General features: G+C 40.1%; 2 protein-coding genes across 15 annotated transcripts in view; both read right to left on the bottom strand.

Moving 5' to 3' along the window:
• KIF25 (kinesin family member 25) overlaps positions 1 to 10,044 on the bottom strand; it is a 42,808-nt gene extending 32,764 nt beyond the window's left edge. Inside the window, 6 exon segments of the mRNA XM_075495804.1 lie at positions 2,747 to 2,885; positions 4,791 to 4,907; positions 8,945 to 9,010; positions 9,857 to 9,938; positions 9,940 to 9,968; positions 9,970 to 10,044. Of these exon segments, the coding sequence (XP_075351919.1) occupies positions 2,747 to 2,885; positions 4,791 to 4,907; positions 8,945 to 9,010; positions 9,857 to 9,938; positions 9,940 to 9,968; positions 9,970 to 10,044 (508 nt within the window).
• A 5,374-nt stretch (positions 10,045 to 15,418) lies between these two features.
• Positions 15,419 to 21,876, bottom strand: part of AFDN (afadin, adherens junction formation factor) — a 134,869-nt gene continuing 128,411 nt past the window's right edge. For all 14 annotated transcript variants that reach the window (XM_075495791.1, XM_075495788.1, XM_075495794.1 and 11 more), the window contains 2 exons: positions 18,620 to 18,704; positions 15,419 to 17,456 (listed from right to left, as the gene is read on the bottom strand). In XM_075495791.1, coding sequence (XP_075351906.1) covers positions 17,312 to 17,456; positions 18,620 to 18,704 — 230 coding nt within the window. In that variant the 3' untranslated portion in view covers positions 15,419 to 17,311. The remainder of the gene's footprint in view (positions 17,457 to 18,619; positions 18,705 to 21,876) is intronic.

The raw sequence follows: 21,876 nt of genomic DNA, 5'->3' as shown, positions 1-21,876 counted from the left end.
TCTTGCTGAGTAATTTCTGCCCTGGATCAGCTCCCTGATCTGTTTTGTGTGTGGTCACACAAACAGTTATACCAGCATAACGGAAAGGTCCATGACAAGGACATGAACAACAGGAGCAGCATAACCTAGCACAGCCACAGCCTAGCACAGATGTGGATGTGTAGCTGTCCCCATAGTTCCCTGGGGTTTTTAATGTTTCTTTCCGCACTAGATTCCAGTATAAAAGGAGGTCAATCTGACCATGCCTTCTAGGATAAGCAGCTATGATGTAATAGACTTAATTCCAAAACTTCTTCTGAATTCAGCTGTGTTTTATATCCTGAGCTATAGCATTAGTGGGCTGCTGCGATATTTCTGCTGCTGGATCCAAGGTCCCTCTTCTCCTCCCCTACTCTACACTAAGAAGGAAAGGCTTTCCAAAGGCAGCTGAGCTGGTGAGGCTCTGCTGTTGAGTTGAGGGGAAAAGATGATGGTAATTCACATTGCACAAATACAAGTCATCAGCACAGTGCAGAGCTCAGCTTTCTCCAAGAGGAGCACAGCACGTAAGCGCTAGCATACGGGCAAAGTGGGAAATAAGCTCCTTCCTCAATTTTTCCTCTTCTCCACCCCAGAGAGAAAGTGTCCTGGAACCACAAAGGATATCTAAGTCACTGGGCTGCAGCAGCTTTCACAAAATCTGTCAGTAACCTGCAGCAACTCCTTTGTCACATATTCACTTTGATGGATTTTGCTCCTTAGTACCCGCCGCTTTGCCAACCAGTGAGAACAGTGGTTTCCCTCCCTCTGAAAATATGTTCTGCGTGCATAGATACTGTTGTTTCCTCTTCCTGATAATACCTGCATGGTAAAGCAATCTAAAAAGTCATCTTAAATTTTTAGAAATTCCTACCCTTCCAGAAATCTGCTGAATTACTGCATCTGCCTCAGTAGTATCATTTGCAGTCAGGTGGCCAGTATTTTTTGCTAAAATGATAGCAGCTTTTTTATCAGGGAAACAGGCCTATAACAAAAGAAAAATAGGCACTTCTGTCTTTTATGAATTACTGCTATTTAAATTTCAGTGGGAAAGATGGCAATAGCCTGGTTTTCAGGCTGTGAATAAATATTTCTAAGTAAAGGACTACTCAGTTATTACTGGAAAATTTTATAGTTTGCTGCATGTCAACTACAGCCTTGAAATTAACCTACTTGAATGTTTCTTCTATAATTCTCTCCCTCGTTTTCAATCTCTGTTTTAGGATTAAACTGATAACATATATTGTCTCCAGTATACATACTTTGGGCTTTCTGTTTACAAAAGATTATATGTAATTTAAGGATGGCAATTCTGACTGTCATATTTAACCTTAACAATAGAATCTCCATCTAAAACATTTGACAGAGAACCAAAAAATGGCCAAATGAAAAACATAAGTCATCCACCTAAGTACCAACACACTGTTTTGTTATAGGCAAGGAAGCTTCTCCTGGTTATGATTTCATAGAACAATGCACCACAAAGTGCAACTTGAGAACAGTCAACAGGAATTTGCAAGGCCTCATAAGGAATATTTACTGTTTATTTACACCACAACAGCTCAAGTGCCAAATCCAACCTCACATCTGTTCATTTAGCCCCACTGGTTCAATAAGGGGAACATTCACCTTTATCCAGGGTTAATTTTCCACTTTGTTTTTTTCTGTTTTAAAGACAACTTGATTAAGCATTTTATCTACAAGGATTATTATCTGTAATCAAATCCATTTTAATCATAACTTAGTACATAACATACAGGGACAAGTTCTGCAAACACCCATCACTGAGAATGCTGTTTGTTGCTATTGACATGAGTAGTCCCATCAGAATCACATCAGTCCCAAAATTAAATATTTCAACCAAAAGGTAAAGCAGGAGAAAAAGGTACCTTTTAAATGGCAACACACGGATATCAGAGCATCACCCCAGGACTCTGATTATAAATTTGTGTATTTGTTCTTAGTTCATCAGGCTGCTAAGCTTCAAACAATTTAAGCTCCGTGTGTGCCATGTGCTTCTCAGGCCTGGTAGGAGCTCCACCAGAATCAAGGACATTGAAAGCAGGTGCAGAGATCCATACCAAGAGATCCAGGTGTAGGACCAATGCACTCAGTGATGAGGGCAGAGAGTGCCACTGCACTGCAGGGTCTGCTTTATATGTACACATGAACAAGGAAGGACCTGAATTCTGAAACAGTAGTCCATATGGTGTTATTATCTACAGTCTAGCGAGTGGAACTGGTTTTGATTTGGAAGTAAACTTTTCTCCATAAATACAAAGAAATATTAAAAATCCAGTCTGTCCTAATTTCAGACAGTATCTTCAGAAATCTCTGAAATCACCTGAGTGCTTTTCTGGTACAGTCAAAAGCAGACAAATTTCAGCTAAAGCAACACATTCTTTATTCAGCTATTCTAAAATAGTCCAGATAACAAGCCTGAAAACTTCAGATTAAAAATGTTATAGGTGAGCCAACTGAGCAGTCTAGTAGCAGCTGCAATCAACACAAAAGCTAAATCCAAATTATCAGTCATAACCTCTGCAGAGTTACTTGTACTCTTTCTAACACTTCAGAACTCCTTGATGATCTAACATCAAACAAAAAACAAGTGCTACAATTTCAGTGACACATTTCTCAAAAATCACTCAACCTTTCAATGTTACTAACATTTAACAATGACATTGTTGATGTTACATGTTTGAAATGTAAGTACAATGAGCCTTACTTTGCATTGCTTCATTTTGCAGCTGTATCTCTTGGACTGCTGTCAAAACTTGGTAAAGATAAGTCTTGCTTTGATGCTGAAAGTCTTTTGAAAGCTCAAGAGCAAATGAATGGAGGCTCTTCAGGTCTTGCTTAAGCCTCTTCTCAGCAAGAAGAAAAAATACGTTATAAAGATACAAAAACAGCAGTTAAGGAATAATCAATATAACCACAACACAATTATGGTGAGATATCACAGTCAGGAAGAACCCTTTACTTGATGAAAGGAAGTCTTCAGGAGTCTATCTTTCAGCACATTTAGAGAAGGATCCTGCAAGATATTTAGCAATGTCATTTCCTAAAGACTTCAGCAAGACTTTATGGATCCTTACCATCTTATGGTACATACTTCGACCATAACACAGCTTCAGGTATAACAAAGTCTTTCTTATTTCATCAAACAAAAGTAAGTGTGAGTGTGTGTGTGTTCTGTCTACTTATAAGACATATCCAGAATTAGCCATGAAAAATTGTGATCCATAATCCCTACTGCATACGTTTGCCATACCTGGATCAGGAGGTATTTGCTAAGCTTCACTCTAAGTCATTTCTTAAATAAGCCAGTTCTATGGCTTCCTATGAGAACAGATGTATTTTGAAAAGATCAGAAACCTTTATTGTTCAGAAAAGTATCTGTATCATGGATAAAACTCAGCAGAACATACATGATGAGACTTTTAAATGTTTATACGAGCAGCTTATATTCACTTAAAATTCCAAATAAAGTAAGAACAAATTGACCTGCTTTTAGGATTAGCAGACTTGACATCTAAGTCTTGGAATGAACATGTAAAGCCATCTGTACGATGAACTTAATACCTTGTCTCACAGAAGTACTATGATGTTTCATTAGTCAGCCTGGTACAAAGTGTCACATATTTCGTGACATTTTATTTTTCCAACTGTGGTACCGACCTTGAATTAATTGACTAGTTTCAATGATAAAACAATAATCTAAACTAAAGGAAGAAAATCACTGCATTTCTCACTCTCAAAAGCCACAGAATATAACTGGGAAGAAATAATTTTGTTTTTATTACGGGTATAGGATTACCATTAATCTAGACTTTTATTTGGAGAGCTTTCCTCTCTCCTAACATTCATTGATCTGTGACAGCAAACCATCTCAATTCCCCTGGTATTGTATCACAAGCAGTCCTGCCACTCTAGCTAACCTAAAATGTAAAACACCACCGCAAAATTTACTGAGCAGAATCACTGTAATTAGACTAGAACAGCACAGTTCACTTGGAAAGGACCTACAATGATCATCTAGTCCAACTATTCTACAATAAAGCTACATCCTTCTGCCTGTTAAGAATCAGATTTCTTTCCTGAGATACTTTTCAGTCATTTTATGTAGGCATTCAGTGCTGCCCTGAGAAAAGCTGACGTTTGTTAGTGTCCCTAAAAAGAAGTCACTATTCTAGGACGTAACTTAAGGAATAAGTACTTAAACAAAGGAAGAAATTATGGTACTGCTACTGGGACAACAGTTCCAGTCTCTCTGATGCAAAAATTAAGACAACCTGAGTGAGCATACAGCAAACAACTCCCTCTTGTGAGGTCCACCAGAGCAGAACTCTTTATCAAATCAATGGAGCTTTCCAATGCTTTTTTAAAGGGTCCGCCTATCTGGTTAAAGTATATCACAATTATTGTTTTTTAGGGGATCTCTATATGATAGCCAAATCAGGGATTGCAGAGTTTTGATTACAAAAATATCTAGCTCGGGTATTGATAGCAGCCTATACATAAGATCCTGGACCTCAGGAGCAGCCACTTTTACCAGCTTCTCAGGTGACTTTGCAGCTTATTGCAACAAAACCACTATAAATTTTAAGCTAACTCAGGCATTGCTACGCTTCACTGCAAGCACTGCTGTGAATACAACAAAGCCACAGATCAGGTTCATATCTGACCATTTTCTGGGTTTTACTATATTTGATAAGCATGTAAATATTTAGGGCATAGGTTACGCCTACATTATTACTAAATGTCTTTACCTTTATTGCTCCATGCAGCTGGGTTACAACAGAACTCCTCTGCAATTTCTGCTGCTGGCCATGAGCAGAGTAGAGCTGCAATACTTCATTAGTGCTTCTGCCAGCCAACCCTTGATACTGTTTAAAAAAAAAAAAAAAATCACCACCTAAAAATCACTTCAAAGCGCCTATGTTTTCTGTTGCATTCTCTTCCCTTTATCCCCATAAACATTTGTAACTCAATTGTCTGATTACATGTGATGTTGTAAGTACATAATATCTTTGCTTTTACCTTTTTCTGAGTCATGTGGAGGATAACCTCGAGGCTAACATCACAATATTCTACTTCCTTAGGGTGGTAAACCTCAGCATCAGCATACTAGAATGCTTTCGCAGTTCCTGAAACCCCTTACTTATGCTTAGGTGGATCTAAATGGTTAAAACTGTGCCTTCACTTAGGGAAAAGGGATGGTTACATAGCTGGTTTAAGTGTCTTCCAGTAACTACGTTTAATGCAGAAAGCTCTCTGAAAGGACATGAAGCAGAACGAGGATGCACATACACCTGTGTTAACTGCTAAAGTCCTGAAGGAGCTGGTAACACACAGCTCCCAACTTAGTGTTTATCTCTCTAGCTTCCTGCCAACACTAACTCCATTACATTCAGGAGAGTTGCAATGGTGCAAAAGTGTCCCAATAAAGCATTAAGCTAAATCTTCAAGAGATCAAAGCAACCAAAGCAATTTTTAAAGGATGTGGAGAAGAACGCTTTCTAATAATTTAAAATCACCTACTATGCAAAAGCAATTTTTGTGGCCAATTTTTTTTTTTGAGATGTTGAAATCAAAAAGAAAATAGAAATAGCGCAACTTTAAATATTTACAGGCAAGAACACAAAAAAGAAATCTCTGCAGAGTACTTGTGAAATTCTGCAATATGACAGAATCTGTATTATATTAAACACTGCATTTTCGTCATTTACTGGCAGTCCTGGTGCTTAAAATGAGCTGCAACTTCTTCAACTACTTTCCTCTGCAACCTGTTGACATCTATCATTCCTTAACCAGTACTAATAGCCTCTTTCCTTATTTTTGGAATGCACTTGTCTCTAGCAGAGACTTATTTCCTACTTTATTCAGGCCATAAATTCTGTCACTGCAGATCCCTGTTATTTAAATTAACAGAGCATAGAAGAGTACAATGACATGAAAGAGCTAAATCTACTCACATAATGGGTTTGATTTAATCCCAATCATCTGATAATGATAGGTAAAAAGTAAACATTCAATTGCAGTTTAACTTCAGATGACGTCTGCAAAAACAACAATGCAATTTCCTGGAGCTGTTAGAATAAAGAAAGATTATATTTTCCAAGACAAGTACTTCACTTATCTAAACCAACCTTTTCATGTGGCTTTTTCACCTTCACAAAACATGCATCTTCTATTTACAAATACAACTGGAGGTCCTGCACAACTATACAACACCTTAGTACTAATATAAAAAGTTCTTACATGGAAAAGAAATAGCAGGAAGAGATTATTTTAAAAGAACTCTCATTTTTTTGTTACAGGCTTTAATATCCCAGAAATTGAGACTGATTCTATTCAGTGTTCACGTGTTCTTTTACTCTGAGGATTTTCAAGACTCATGTTACTCAGATGCAATATTTACAAACATGCTTGACAAAAATGCATAAAAGTAGCACACCAGAGTTAGTATCTCTAATCACATGTGAAAAGTTAAGCATATATATAAGCAATTGCAGTACTCAAGCCTTATTGTTAAATAAGCTTAAGCTAGTTAAAACCTACTTTTAACATCTAATACGTTCTCCACCATCTGCACAGGTTCCCCCTGACTCCCCCATTTTTCTCAACATGGACAATAAAAGCGGAATGGTGAATTCTAATTTCATTGCAGTCAACCTCTCATCACTTCCACTATCAAGTTTATCTTTATTGCAAAGGCTGCCTTGGTTTTCATGTTTTCTCCATTAAAATAGTTTTAGCATTCATCAGAGTTTTTTGTATATCAGAACTTGCAAATTTGTGCTCGTGCATGAAAAGCAAAAAACTGACTATAAAACTTTTTATAGACAGCTTTATTATAAACAGAAGTGAAACTGAACTACTTAATAGTGTTCTCCAAAGTGAAATCTCAGTTCTGCAATCGGATCCATTCTGGTAGACTTGGCTTTATGTGTGGAAGACAGCAGGATCAGGACCTCAAGGACTGCGAATAAAAGCAAGGGGCGTGCAGGTAGACAAACACATTTCCCAATAGGCAAAAGCAAGTCCACAGAGAAAGAATCTGACTTCTTATGTTCAACAACAACCCTCACAATATGCTGCTAGGATAATAATATACCGGGCTGCAGAAAACAGTGGCAGTGCTGATATTTGTGATTGTGTTAAGGATCTAAGCAAGGGAAGGTCTATAGCAAGAGATAACATTTTTATTAGACCGATGCAACCTATAGACAAACATCTACACTACAAATCCTATTTATGGCTATCCTCATAACTTTGTCTCCAAAGCTCCCTCACTCACTTCAGCCAAAACGAATCCAATTAGCTCTTACAAGTTAAGAATAAGACCTCTGTTAACCCTGGTCACTGTGACTGAACTTGTTACAGCTCAATCATTCCGGCAGCTCCACCAGCAAACCTGAAGGGTCAGTGATTGATAGCCAAGGCCAGTAGCTTTTTTCACCAGCATATCTGATGAAATATTGGAGATACAGTGCAACATTGAACAACCTTAAACTCATCTAATTAAAATTAGTACTCTTTTTAACAGAGACTCTTCAATTAAGGTAAAACTATTTCATGTCAGTGTAGCTCACGTTTTCAGATTGCTGGGGCAAATTTACCAAGGAGAGGCAAAAATCTTTTAAGCGTCTTTAAATAACTGCCTGAATGGAAACATCAGCGCGAGGTTAATTGCAAAGTATTTCCACGAATCATTTGACATTGCTTCTGACTGATGATGGTAACACTGCCACGCTCCTCATGTGTCTGTAGGTGCTCATATCTTCCAGCACATTTTGCAATAAACTGAAACAGTACTGTATTTGGAAAACAAGGCTTCATTATCTAATACTCAGATAACTATTTCCTACTTCTGATGCACCTTACTGACTAAAGTAATTTCTTTCTTGTGTTTGTGAGAGTAAAAAAAAAAAAATCAGCTGAAATACTTAAGATTTTTGGTAAATGTTATAAAGCACAACAAAAATAATACAAACATTTTCTCAGAATCAATTACAGTATTCTTCTGTATACCTAGCAAAACTCATTTCAGATGTACCATCTGCTTCCAGTCAGGCTTTGAAAAATGTTAAACCCACTTTTATCCACAGGTGTTAACAAACCCACAGGGAGGGCAAATGGCTTTCCTGAGGTCACCCAACCATTTAATGTTTCAGCCCAGATTAGAAACTCGTGGCCAACAGTCTCTATCACAACTAATACTCACAGCTGGCTCTGGTCTAGCAGCGTAGATCAATATCAAAAGATCTGTAAATCTCTGAAATCCTACCTTTGAGGACCCCAAACATTATCACAGGCCACTCCTTCTTTCAGTAATGGTCTATGAACAACATATCCTTCTGTAGAAGGATATAAGGAAATGAGGGCATCCAGTTGTTTTCTATGCTCTGTGACTGACTTCTGCAACAGTACCTTGCTTTTTCTAGACAAGTGTAACACTGGTGCTATGAAGACATGCAATAGGGCATCTTTGGTAAGTCTACTCATAAAGAAATGTCCTTCCTGCACTCTATGAATAGTCCTTTTTAAAGGATCATCCTAATCGTGTCTAAAAGGTATTCCTTAAAAATCTACCCTTGTCTTTTAGGCAAATGTTTTCCCTGCAAGCAGAAAGCAATATTCCATATTTAATGCTTGCAGAGTCGTTCCCTCAGTTCACTTTTGTAGATTTAAAACAATGAATACATTTAAATGTATGTCAAATTCTAAGTACTTAATCAGCCTATCGTTATCACCAATTAAAAAAAAAAAAAAACACAACAAAGAAACGCTGAGCCTTAATCCCTTCATAGATTTCCCCAATGGGTAAAGAGTACAAAACCTGAAAACAGGAAGGCAGATTTCAGTATCTGTTTTTTCTATTTTCATAAGAATTCTGTTTGGAAAAACAAACAATAGATACCTCTGCAAGTTTTAGATGAAGAGCAGCATTTTCAGTTTCCAGGACAACTATTCTTTCTTCTTTGGTCTAAGGAAAAAACCCACCCAAACCCACAAAAGTAAAAATGAAATAAATATGAGCCTGATGAACGTTATTTCATTATAATAGTTTTATTACATTCCTCTGTTTCTCAACCTTCCAGAATCAAAGGACTACCTACCGCCACTCTCCTCAGCACAGTATTTGTCTACAAGCACATAAAAGTTAGGATAAACTCTTAATATTCCATGATTACCTATATTTTCTGTCACTTCGCCTGCTTATGTAGGAAATGCATACGTACAAAACTTTAACTGCTTTTGCTTTATAAACCCATCTCCTGGCATTTTCCAGGTCGCTAGAGAAGTGTTGTTTTATTTATTTATAAACAACCACATAAATTTCCATTCCCGCGGCTGCACTGTTAGGGATCTTCAACGGTGTCGCCGCAAGACGACTGCTCCCCGCAGGCGCTGCCTGCCGAAGGGGCCGGACGGCCACCCCGCCCGGCCACCCCGCCCAGCCGCCGGCGGGGAAGGCTGATCACAACCCTGAAACCCCATTTCTAACCCAGCCCAGGTGGAGCAGCCGCTCCCCCACATCAGGGTGCCTGACAAGTCCCCAGAGGCTGCTGTATTGAGGATCCTCGCCTAAATTTTAAGCCTAGAAATACACTTACTTTTAACAGAAAGGGGCAGGAAAGGGGAGGGCCCGGCAAGCCCCACCACCGCCCTCAGCGGGCCGAGGCGCTGCCCGTCGCCTCGTGCCCCGCCCGACAGGCCCCTCCCCTCCCCCCGCCCCGCCCCGCCGTCGCCACGCAGGCCGGGGCGGCCCGGCTCTGTCCCCACCGCCCGCCCCTCGCCTCCCCTCCCGCCGCCGCGGCGCGGGGCTCACTCGCAAGCGCTGCTCCAGCTGCCGGAGGCGCTGCGCCCACACGGAGCCCAGGTCGAGCCCGCTCCGCGGCCGCATCGTCCTCCCCGCTCCCGCGCCGAGACAGAGCAGGGCCTCGCTCGGGCCCCGCCCCCTCGGGGATTTAAATTGGCCAATGAGAAGTGCGGCTGGGGCGCCTGCCCGGCTGCCATGGTGACGGGACCCGCCTTCTTCCCCTCCCACCAGCGAGCGCTTCGATTGGCTGGGCGAGCGCCTCATGCGCGGCCCGCGCGCCGGATCCGACCGTTAGCGGGGCTACGGCCGCGCCTGCCAGCCCCGCCCCCGCCGCGAAGCCGGCGGCAACCTGCCCGTGAGTGGCAGGGACGCCCACCAATCCCCTCGCAGTTGAGGGGGGGTGGGGCGGGCCGAGGGCCTGGCTGTTAGCGGCGCCCGTGCGGCCGGTCAGGGAGGGGCCTCGGAGGGGCGGAGGCAGTGCTGCCCCCCGGCACGTACCGCATTGAACAGAGCGGTCAACGAGCGTGTTGTAAGTGAGGGCTGGAGGCCGGCAGTGGTATCCCTCCGTCTGCAGCGTCACTTGGGATAAGGGGCCTCAGGGGGCCGAGGCCGAGGATTGGGGTGCAGAGTGCTGGCTCCCAAGGCTGGTGTAAGGCTAATGAAATACTTCGCCTCAGAGCACCAGGTCCTGAGGCCAGGGGCGCATGGCCAGCGTTCAGGTTCAGCAGCCACAACAAAGGGCAAGGAGGAGGACAGAGCCTAGAGCTCCTATATTGGCTACAGGGTTTCTCCCCTGAGCAGTTGGTCTAAGGCTGAAAAGGCCACAAAGAAGATTAAGGGATAGGAACATCTGTTACACAGGGTATGCTGAGGGTTGTTCAGCATGGAGGAAAGAAGGCTGAGGGGGATCTGATCAGTATGTATAAATACCTGATGGGAGAGTATAAAGAAGACTCCTCTGTGGTGCCCAGTGACAGGACAAGAAGCAACAGGCACAAACAGACACATGAAACTCCCTCTAAACCTAAAAAAACCAAACAACTTTTTTTTTTCTTTTTTAGTGTGAGGGTAGTCAAACACTGGCACAGGTTGCCCAGAGTGGCTGTGGAGTCTCCACCCTTGGAGATACTCAAAACCCCACTAGACACAGCCCTGGGCAACTGGCTGTAGCTGACCTTGCTTTCTAGAAGATACGCAGAGGTCCCTTCCAACCTCAACCATTCAGTAACTCTGTGAACAAAGCCAGTGCCCAGGGCTAGTCTTAGGAGATGGACAGGTCCATCCTGCAAGCCTGCAGGTCCAGCTGGTGTGGGAGTCCTAAGAGGCTGCCCAAGACAGGAGCTACTCATTCAGGCTATGGCTGGAGGTCTTACACTAAGGTTTCCGAGGCCAATACGTGACGTACGTTAGTAATACTACTTAATGCTCTACTGTATTGCACTGAAAGATTAACATTATCTTGAAAGGAGTCTGAATACTATTTAGCTACTAAACGTGAAAGTATGCCAGATACAAACACGTCAGCTTCTTGGAAGTGGGAAATAACACTATTTTTGCACTACAAGGTTGGTCGGTTTTGAGAAACTGAAGCCAACATCATAATTACAGAGGAATCCAGTTCTGCAAAACAGCAGTCTCAAGTTACTGTCTACTGAACGTGGCGAATGTGCTGTCATACGGGCAGTAGAAAATCCAAAGGCATACAGCAGTGAATCTCCATGTTTGGCACAAGAGGGATAGCAGTCCTTTACAGAGGAACCCCGATACAGCCCATCTCTCACAGATCAAACCAAACATCTCTGTGCAGCTCTATCAACTGTCTTCCATGATACTGCAACTTCCTCCCATAAACTCTAGCCTCAGTTTTAAAAAAAACCAAACTGACTGGAAGCCCCTCAGCAGTTCATCCTTCTAACTAGTTCCGCATTGGTGGAAAAATGAAAACTGACAAATGGATTTAGGATAAAAAAAAGAGAGTTCCAAAGTACTGCAATACTGAGGATGTCAAGAGATGTTGGCACTAAGTAAGGCAGACAGGATTTTATCAACATCAGCTATTTTGGGGAGAATATTTTAGTAGCTTGGGGGTGTGTGACTCAATTCTTGACACTGAGCTGTGATTTTTACATGTAATGCTTATCCTGCAGCAGCAATCAAGTCAGAACAATGTTATTTTCCAACATAACTCAACTTCATCTCAGAAGGACCATCTCTGAAGTGTAACAGTTGATCTCTCCCCTACTGTGGGTTTTGCCCACTATGAATGAGATTAAGAATCTGGTTTCTGTAGGCCGTAACAGAGAAGACAATTTACTACCACTCTGACTTTGAACTAGTAACCTAAAACTGAGCATCCCTGGACTACTCTTAGTCATTTCTCTATGCACATCTGAAAGTTGGATAGTACTGAAAGCTCAGTCCCATCTGTATTTAAAAAAAAAAAAAAAAAAAATCACAACATGATCTGTGACTCACCATAACAGCAGCAATTCTCTTTTGGGAACTTCCTTCTATTTCCAAAGCTCAGGAGAAGTTTTTTGATGGGCAGGGAGCAAAACAGTCTGTCAGTGCGATCTAGGCAAGAAGAAATAAAATCCAGCTATCTTCTGGAAATGCTGCAAGGCTGTATTCCAGCATGCCTTTCTACACTGATTCTCTGCTCTGAAGAATCTTGTTTCTTTCCCCAAACTTCTACAAACTTGATCCTGTCTTCCCCCTGCAAATGCAGAGCCCTGCCTTATTACAGATCCTTCTGGGGAACTGGAGGGTCAGAAATTTAATGAAATTGCTTAAATCCACTCTATTTTACTCTATGAGTTTTAGCATCAGTGAAATACCGTGGTGGATTATAAGTCTTAAGATACTACTAAGTAAGCATTGTCTTGAATACGTCTGATGCATTTCACATTAACCCCAGTAGTGGAACCAACAAGACTAATGAGGTCCCAGCTTCAGCATTCCGATACGAGTCGTCCATTACAGCACTTGAAAATGCAGTTACTAGAAACAAAATGGGTAGAAAAGCACTTGGGAGAAATACCAAGAGAGAAGGTTGCTATCGCTCTTGTGCCAAACATGGAGATTCACTGTGGTATGCCTTTGGATTTTTTGCTGCCTGTATGAGAGCACATTTGCTACGCTCAGCACACAGTAAGTTGAGACTGCTGTGTTGCACACAGCCTATCATTTAAACCTCCTAAACATTATTCAGTGAAGCTGCAAATATATCATTCCACGTTTTAGCAAGACATTTGCTTCGGTAACTGTAGGTCAGTTAACATCTATCTGTTACTAAGAATAAATGGAGGTTCTCCAAGCAGATGTATTGCACTTTGATCTCCTTAAGGAGTTTATTGCCATTACAGCTGGGAAAGAAGTCAGCTGACTCCAAATTTTTAATCTGTGAGGCTTTGCCTTCTGCGCCACACAGCCACTAACTGACCATTTGAGACAGCAATATCATTTGACAAAACAGGAGGAAGAGCCACATGTTTTCCCATTCCTATTATCAAATACATGAGTTACTATGTGGGTTTTAAGACTGTTCTTGGTGAAACTAATTTTTTTACCATTGCTATTTTTGTTATGATTTCTCCTTTAATTGAATTAGGAGGTAAAGAACAGTCTTGTTTATTCTGCTGCTTGTGTACTCATTGCTTGACCTACAAACAGCAATCTGTATGATCACATATATAGTTTATTAGTTCAGTAACAGGACATATACTATGGACTTTGTCAATTTCTCCATTTCCCTGCCTTTTCCTCAATTACCAGCAAGACTGTAGTACAAAGAGTATGCAAAAGCAGTTGAAAAGCAGTGTATGTGGATGACAGGTGCAGAAGGGAGAATTTGAGAGAGGTTTAAAATAAAGTCTTTGCTGGGAGCAGCAGACCTGGCTGCATACGCAAATGTAATTTCACACAGTTATCACCATAAGTGTCATCATCAATTAAAGTATCAAGAGCTATGCCACTAAGGATGACAACTCATGTCCCTGAAGCCAAGCAGTGAGCACTAGTGTGCTCACTTAGCAAACCTGACCTGAACTGTGCAAGGCATAGCTCAAAACTTGTTTTCCCACTGAAAATGCATTACCACTGTTGCATAACACACAGTTTCTCCCCCACAACCCCTGGACCACTTTAGTCTGGAAATAAACATTTCTATGACACAGTTCACAGTTGTGACAAGTATAATCTCATCAAATAACTCACTTTTTGCTTGTACTGGTTCCTTGCTCTTGTTTAGACTGAGGGACTACCATACAGAAGGACAGCAGATTGCTTCCTTTTTCTTCTAGACTACACATTCTATATTCAAAATTAAAAGTTCTTTTTCTTTAGTCTATTCTCACAGTCAAAAGCTACAGACTCCAAATGTGGATAAAAGATTGCACTCAGCCATGCCTTGAGGTCCTGGCAGTCATTTCCTTGCAACATACTACACAGAACTTCTGGTCTTCTGTGGTTCCTTTAGCTTCTTCTCTGCCTTCATACACACATCTCTCATACTAAAATCCAGACTGTCCTCATTAGTGATTTTGAAAATTCCAGAGCGCAGACCCCATAGCTCATGGGATTAAGGTACTCACCTGCGAAGAGATGTAGGTGGCTCTCAATCCCGGCTCCAGTGGATGTTCAGCTACAACAGAAGGCATCTACAGCACCTCACTGGGGCCTGGTTCCCTCCCCAGACAGAACTTAAACTGCTGTCTTAAACTGCTGTCTTAAACTGCTGTCAGAACTTAAACTTGCCATCAAGAGGCAAGTCATCTAACCTTATCAATCCAACGATAAAAGAGGAGCACCACCATGCCTAGGTCCTTTAACTCAACCTTCATTCAAAACTACACACTGAATTTGAGTCCACCCCCCCAAACTTCCAGGTCAGTCGAACTGATTTTTTTCAGAGCTTTGACAAAGTTATCCTGTTTCTGTGTTCAAAATAAAGACATCAAATGACTTTTTAACCACAGCAATCACAATGGAGACTCTGGTTGTAATACTATTTACTTTTCCAAAAGAAGCTGCATTCCAGGTTCCTCTTCGCTGTTAGAAGTACAACTTTGCACTTGGAGAGGACACAGATACAGTACGACTAGCCTGTGTAACTGACCCCACCAATATTTACTATTTCGTAAGTTGCTGGTTAAGCTGTAAAAAATCACTTCTTCTTTCAAGTCACTGCTACAGATATTGAACAACGTTAGGCCAAGAAATTCTCCTCTCTGATCAATGAGAATCAGCCTCCTTTGTTGATTCTCCATGTAAAATTAATTTCACCTATTCATTATGAGATACACTGACTTTGCTTGTGAATATATTTTAAAAGGACAGGTAAGGCAAAACGTATTAACAAGAGCCCCTTTGGTTTATGATAATTCTGTTATGAATGCAGAATCAAACAACAAACAGTACAAAAAACATTTAATGCAAAGTTAAATACAATACAAACTTTATTAAAAATAGGTTGCAAGTGAAATACAGTAGAAATGGGAAACTACAGCAGTTTTGATGTTTTTCATAATAATGCACAGACAAATATGAAAAGCACTTTTACACATATTCACACTTGACCCGAATGCCCAATAGCGGCCAAATCCACTCGACTGAAGGTTATAGGTATTTTTTTGCTAAGCCTTTTTTCAGATTCTAGCAGCAACAGTAATTCAGCCACAGCGTAAGTTTTTTTCCTTAAGAAAAATTTGTCACTGTAAGGCTGCTAGTGTTCTCAAGATAAATTGGGAGAGGCTTGCTTTTCCTGATTAACAGACATAGCAAGCATGCAGATCCTTCATTAACACTTTGAACCAGTTTAATCTTCTACTTCATATTTAACAGGTGAAACGGTAAAAGCACACTTTCAAATAAGAAACCTGAAATACGTAAAAAATATTTACACTCCAATTTTCATTAACTTGCATTTATTTATCATACAACTCTTATTAAAAGTGATTTCTTTCCTAAGGCAGTGAAAGTCTACCCCTTTGTATTTGGAAGTGTGCACAATTCCCTAAATATATATTTATAAGAGAACAATATGATACAGGGAAAAAAATCATCTAAAGCCAGTAAAGGGCTTTGTCAAATAGAAAATTTGTTTGGAATCACAATATATATTGTCTTAACATCACACAATGAGAAAAACTCTGATGAGGTCCTTATTCCCACCATCATCAGCCACATACGCATAGCTGAAGAAATTAGTGGGAGGAAAAAGATTAACAATTTAAAATTAAATAAGGCTATTACAGTGTGAAAAAATAGCTTGAACTGCCAGAAAGATTTTCAGTACAACAGTTAACAGGATGTCAGTAAAGCCAGCTAGACTAAAGAAAGAGCTCGCTAGCGCTGCTTCCTCAGGGTGAGCAGAGATGGTTCCTTGCCAGCACACCAAGTCTGTTAACGACCTTACTAACATTCCCGATCCCAGCCAGCAGTATTGTATTTGATGCTTCACACTAATATGCCAGTTCACTTCTCCATAGAAAAAAAAAGATATTGCTGAACTGATAATAGCAGACTTGTCAATACTGTTCCTTGCCTAATTGCCTAATAACTTCTATCTACCTTCCTCAGAAAACATACGTATCTGTTCTGCTCACCTTGGAACTGGAATCATTACTCCTCACCTTCAACGCATTACTAACATTTTGGTCCTAACTGATGAAGGGCCACTAGTGTAGCCTACTATCTATTGCTTATGTAATTTTTAATAAAACAATTATCCAAAGGTTTTATCTTTACACATTTTTGAAAGTCTGAAGCACGTAGTGGGGATGCATCAAGATACAGACTTTTCCATAACTACAGATAAATTCTTACGCAACCATTTTAGACCCAACAAATACATAGGACTAGAAATGTTTTTATTCCAAGGTTCTACCTACAGAATGTGTGTTATTCCAGTACTAAGTAATGGTAAGATCTGTACTGATATGCTGATCATTGTATGAACACCATACAGTATGTCAAACTTGCATATGAAGTCTTATTTAGGGTGGCCCAGGTATTGGCTTCTTACCAAACAACCTAAAATACTAATTTCTAGTGCACAGTTTAGTTTAGGCAGTTCAAGCTATTCTCACTCTCTCTGCTCAGCAGCTAAAACAAAAGTGTGTCTGTAAAACACCAGGAAACAGAACTTATCTTTGACAAGTGCTACTTGGTCTGGTGCACAAGAACTTAACCCCCAAAACAGAAAGAAAAAAAAAGTTACCTTCACGTGATTCATATCTTTAAAATTTTACAGTGCTTTCATTGTATAAACCACAAGCTCCTGGCAAAGTAATCAGTTTTCTTGCTATTGCAACATCTCTAAATCTTAATTAACAGTCTTAGATATAGAGGAATCAAAGTCACTCCTTTCAGAAAACATTCATTTTCTGTTCATTAGTAGTGTGCCCCCCATCTCAATCCCTCAATTTAGAGATCTTCAGTTACATCTGATAAGGTGCTTTAATCTTATTTTGTGTTCAACTCATTTTCCAGTTCCATTAATTTCCTAGAAGCTTTTACTTTATTGGATACATCCTGACCCTGTGAAAAAAGTCGTTGGCGTTCCCTGAACGTCAAGTTTTCTGGTGCGCCAGGTAAATCTGTATCTTGACTGGAAAGGGAAAAAAAAAGTCTTTGTTATAATTCTTATCTACAATATCCTTAAATATAGTAATTCTTAGTGACATGAACTGACTGGCAGCTTTTTTGACTACAGCTAAAGATTCTCCGTTTAGTGTTCTGCAAGGTTTTGATCCCCACACATACCTTTAATTCTGACATTGTGCTATCACTTATACAAATTAATGGCTCATGAGCCATCTCTGGCACATTAACATGAAAGAAACTGCTTGCCAAGTTTCAAAGTGAAGTTCTATCTTCACTATATCAAAGCTCTATTTATATTAGCATAGCATTGCTGTTATGGCTAAATCAGCAAGCCTTTCTGTGGTGGCACATGTCTAGGAAAAAGCACTGGAATACAAAAGCTTTTATGTCTTGGTAAACAAAGCTACTAGTACTGAGGTATGCTGCAGTGGCTGCAACACCTCTGTATTCCATTCTATACTGGCAAAGCTTCCAAGTGCAATTGTTGCCTAAGCTCTTGCACTTATCTCTTATCCTTGTAGCAAAACAATTTTTGTATTATCTGTTTCTGATGACCGCAGTGAAGATCTCAAGTCATTCTTAGTTGTAGCTGCAACAATACTTTACATATGTGATTAACTCTCATATAATAAAGCTTTAATATATATTTCAATTTCTTGATCAAAAGAGGTTTCACTTTTAGCTCCAACAGGTCTCTGCTCTGCACGCTCCACTGAAACATTAACTACATTTTAAAATGCAGGAACTGGCCTAACAGCTTCTACAGAATCCTAGCCGAGCCCAGTCACATCTTCAGTACGCTGCACAGTAAAGCTTGCCACTCACGTGTAAGATACAGCCCATATTATTTATGCTTATTACAAATTTGCTAAGAATCCCACTTGAGAGGTACCATTCAGATTTATAAATACACCTGAAACAGTTGTTCATTTACAATGGATTTACTGAATTTACTCTGTTGTAGCACTGAAATTTGCTGCTGTAAAGTAGTACTTCAGACCACCTAAAGACTTGTGGAGAACTTATTTGTATTTTATAATAACCCAAGATACTCCAGAGCCAACTGCAGAACTCTTGAATAGCCCACAGAGATACAACAACAACAGAAAATACTGCAGAAGTTAGCCAAGTCAGGTGTATAAAAGTTAATGGACTCCTGCATGTCACCTTTTAGATCTTTTGTCTCTTGGATCCCGATAAACTTCATGGGCCCCAACAGCTGCTCCTGTAGATCCAGTGTATGAATTTATTCCTTATGCAAAAGAAAAAGTAAGTTGAAGGATTGCAGTTACAACACAAAAGTTTTGTATTGTATTTCTTCAAAAAGGTGCAGTGCTTCTTTCAAGAAATGATCTCAAACTAGAATCAGAAACAAATTTAGAGGGTCATCTGACCTTAGAATATTTAAAACCAGTACTACTAAATTTCACCCCCCCCTCAAAACAGCTGTAATTTTTTTATTCCTAATTTTGAGTCAGAACACATTTTGTTTTGATTATCCAGCACACATCAAATCATGGTCTTTATCTTATTGTGGCTTACTGTAAGACAGACATTAGAAGTTGTTCAAGGAGACTGATGGAAAGAGCAACACACTTCATTATCCTGTAACAAGCTCCACAGGAAATAAGTTAGCTGCAGCTGCTCTCTTTATGAGGCTAAAAGGAAGCTAAGATTAGTACATATTGCCTTTGCAATTCAGCAGTCAGAGTTTTGTGTCTGTTTAGTCTAATTAAGTAAACTGTATCACTCAGAAAACGCCCCCTCCCCCACCTTAAATTTACATTTCAAGCAAGTATCTTGCAGCACTGCACCTTTAGTTTAAGTTGATGTAACACACAGGTTTTACACATTATATTAATTCTTTCTAAAGGCCACAAGACAAAACCTTTTCTTTCCAATCAAGAAGTTTAATAATTTAATCTGTATTTAAGACCATATTCACTTAATAGCTGTCAGGAAAAGAGTAAAAATAAGTGTCAGCACAATACTCAGATTTGTCTTCAGACAGTTCTGGTCTCAATATTGTACGTGTTGTCTTGTGAACCTTCTTCGGTACAGAAGGAAATGTTTGCTTCTTCCACTGGTATATGTAACTTCACATAAATATTCAATAAAAGAGACATATGAGGCTGGAACACACAAGCAAATTTAGCTCGCATGTTGTAGGCTACATTTTTTCCACCAAAAATTCGTAGCAGACCAAATCATACCAGGTATGCCAGCCATATGAAGATTTTTTTTCCTTTCAGAGTCTTACATGTCTACAAGTACTACCTTCCCTACTTTGAAAAGTCTGGATCCACATGCTGTGGTTCACACTTCCACCTGATTTAGGACAGTAGTTTTGATTTGGGTGTTGGGCTTTTTTCTTTGTTAGCTGACAGACCCAATGGTCTTAAGAGACCCAGTGGAAGAAGGTACGACAGCAAAATTTGCAGAAGCGTGGTTTACTAGAGTTAACATTCAGAACAGAAAAGAGCTGTAAAGGACAGTAATGTAACAGAGTCAGTGAGATGGGAGATGGTAAACTGCACAGTGAATTCTGCATTTTGTGCAAACGGCTTTGTACGTTACGCAGGCAGTCTTCATAGAAGCTTGAGCAATCAGGTGAGGTTAACCTGTTCTCATGGCTATTTTAAAAATTACGAAATAAGAGTATTCAGAATTAGTTGTATGGTTTATGAATTAGGTTATTAAAGGCGAAGCATCATACTATAATATTCCTTAATGGTTACCAAAACCCTAACCAAATCTTTGTAGGTTGTCCTTCTGATTGTTTTCCGGGAAAAACAAATGCATACACAGAAAAAATATCACTGAACATTTCACTTTCTTGAGATTAATTTTTCCATTAAAATTAACAGAAAGCAGGATTGGGAAATGCATTTACATACGAAATGACATTCTGGGTTGTGGATGATGGGAGGCAGGAAGAGTGGTGGTGACAACTAGCGACTGATGGCTCTAGAGGTACTTAATTCATTACGGGTACAGCCTTCAAAGTGCCAAATAAGGAAGGGAAGCAAGGGCCTTTGGAAGCCTATGTGTTGTGATGGAAGGCACATTTTACACTCTATTATAGTCAGTTTCAAATAAGAATTTCTAGAAAAAGAAAGTCCTTTGAAAGAACAAAAATTCAGTACAGACATAGAGTACAAGAGTTTCATGTCAGAAGCCTGCAGTTTCAGAATATTCCTAAGAGCAAGCTGACAACATAGATAGTCATAGTGCTTGAAGAGAATCTCTTCTGCATATTTCCTGTCTTTCTTTAATCTTATTTTAACTCTTTATTTCTGCGTGATATAAGGTGCTCAAAAGCTTCTTCTGAGTCCTTCTGATACAAAACCGTGATTTGGGATCACTGGTTGTGGGTTTATCAGTGGGCTCACATGCATGGTAGGTAGGCATAATGGAATTATTTGCATTGTAATGGTAGCAAATAGCAGGTAGTGTACAGTATGTCTACTTATACTCCAGTCTAATGACAACACACTGAAAAGCTAAAACCTTCCCTCACCTTCCTTCAAGATTTGGAACCTATGACAGAGCCAGACAGGAGTGACAGACGGGCTTGCAGGATCCATAGGGACTACTATATCACGAGATCTCGCAACATCAGGGTAAATAAACAGGGATGTTGGGGGTTTTTTTTCCCCTTTAAATGAGTATCAGCGTAGACACTTTTTATGCAACTTGGGTGCTGTACTGACCCCAAACAGTGAAACTGCTAAGCATCAACTGTATCAGTTGGACAGTAATTATAACTGAGCTAAACTACTGTCCCTTCAGCAGTACTAAAACTACACAATGCTGTGCAGAGCTTCTCTTTGGCACTGGAAGCAGTCCAACTGTAGCAGAAGCTAATTTCCCCTGCAAAGGAAAGGATGCCTTGCTGGAAAACAATTACTTGAGCCTTAATTGAAAAGGATGCAGACAGAAAGCTCAGAGTATCATGTACCGGTACAGCTTCATACATATCCTACATTAGATTCATACACTACTGCAGCTGGATTAGAAGTGCTTCTGATAGATGGAACCTATTCTGAGGGTCATATGCTCCCTATGACCACACCTCTGATAAAAGAGAGTGCTTTTCATAATTTGTTAGGTGGCTAAAAAGGTGATCAGGGATATACCATATTGTAGGCTTCCACATTTGTCATTGAGACTTGAATCCAGTAAACAAGTTAGCCATTCAGCTAGAAGCCAGCATAAATGCTTTCCCTTGCTGTCTCAGGTGACTTGCTACCCTTTGCATTTTAGAAGGATGATTTGATCAGCTGGAGTTGGTTGTCAGGCATTTGTTGACTTCCAGCACAAGTAAAAAGAACAAACTAGGGGAATGTCACGGCCACCATTCCCTTCAGAAGAATACAGAAGACGACAAATGTAGGGGCAGCACTAGCAGATGCTGCTATTTA

This window comes from Mycteria americana, chromosome 3, assembly GCF_035582795.1.
Source record: "Mycteria americana isolate JAX WOST 10 ecotype Jacksonville Zoo and Gardens chromosome 3, USCA_MyAme_1.0, whole genome shotgun sequence".
Lineage (NCBI taxonomy): Eukaryota > Metazoa > Chordata > Aves > Ciconiiformes > Ciconiidae > Mycteria > Mycteria americana.
Note: the sequence above shows the minus strand (reverse complement) of the source record. Positions and strands in the feature narration are given on the sequence as shown.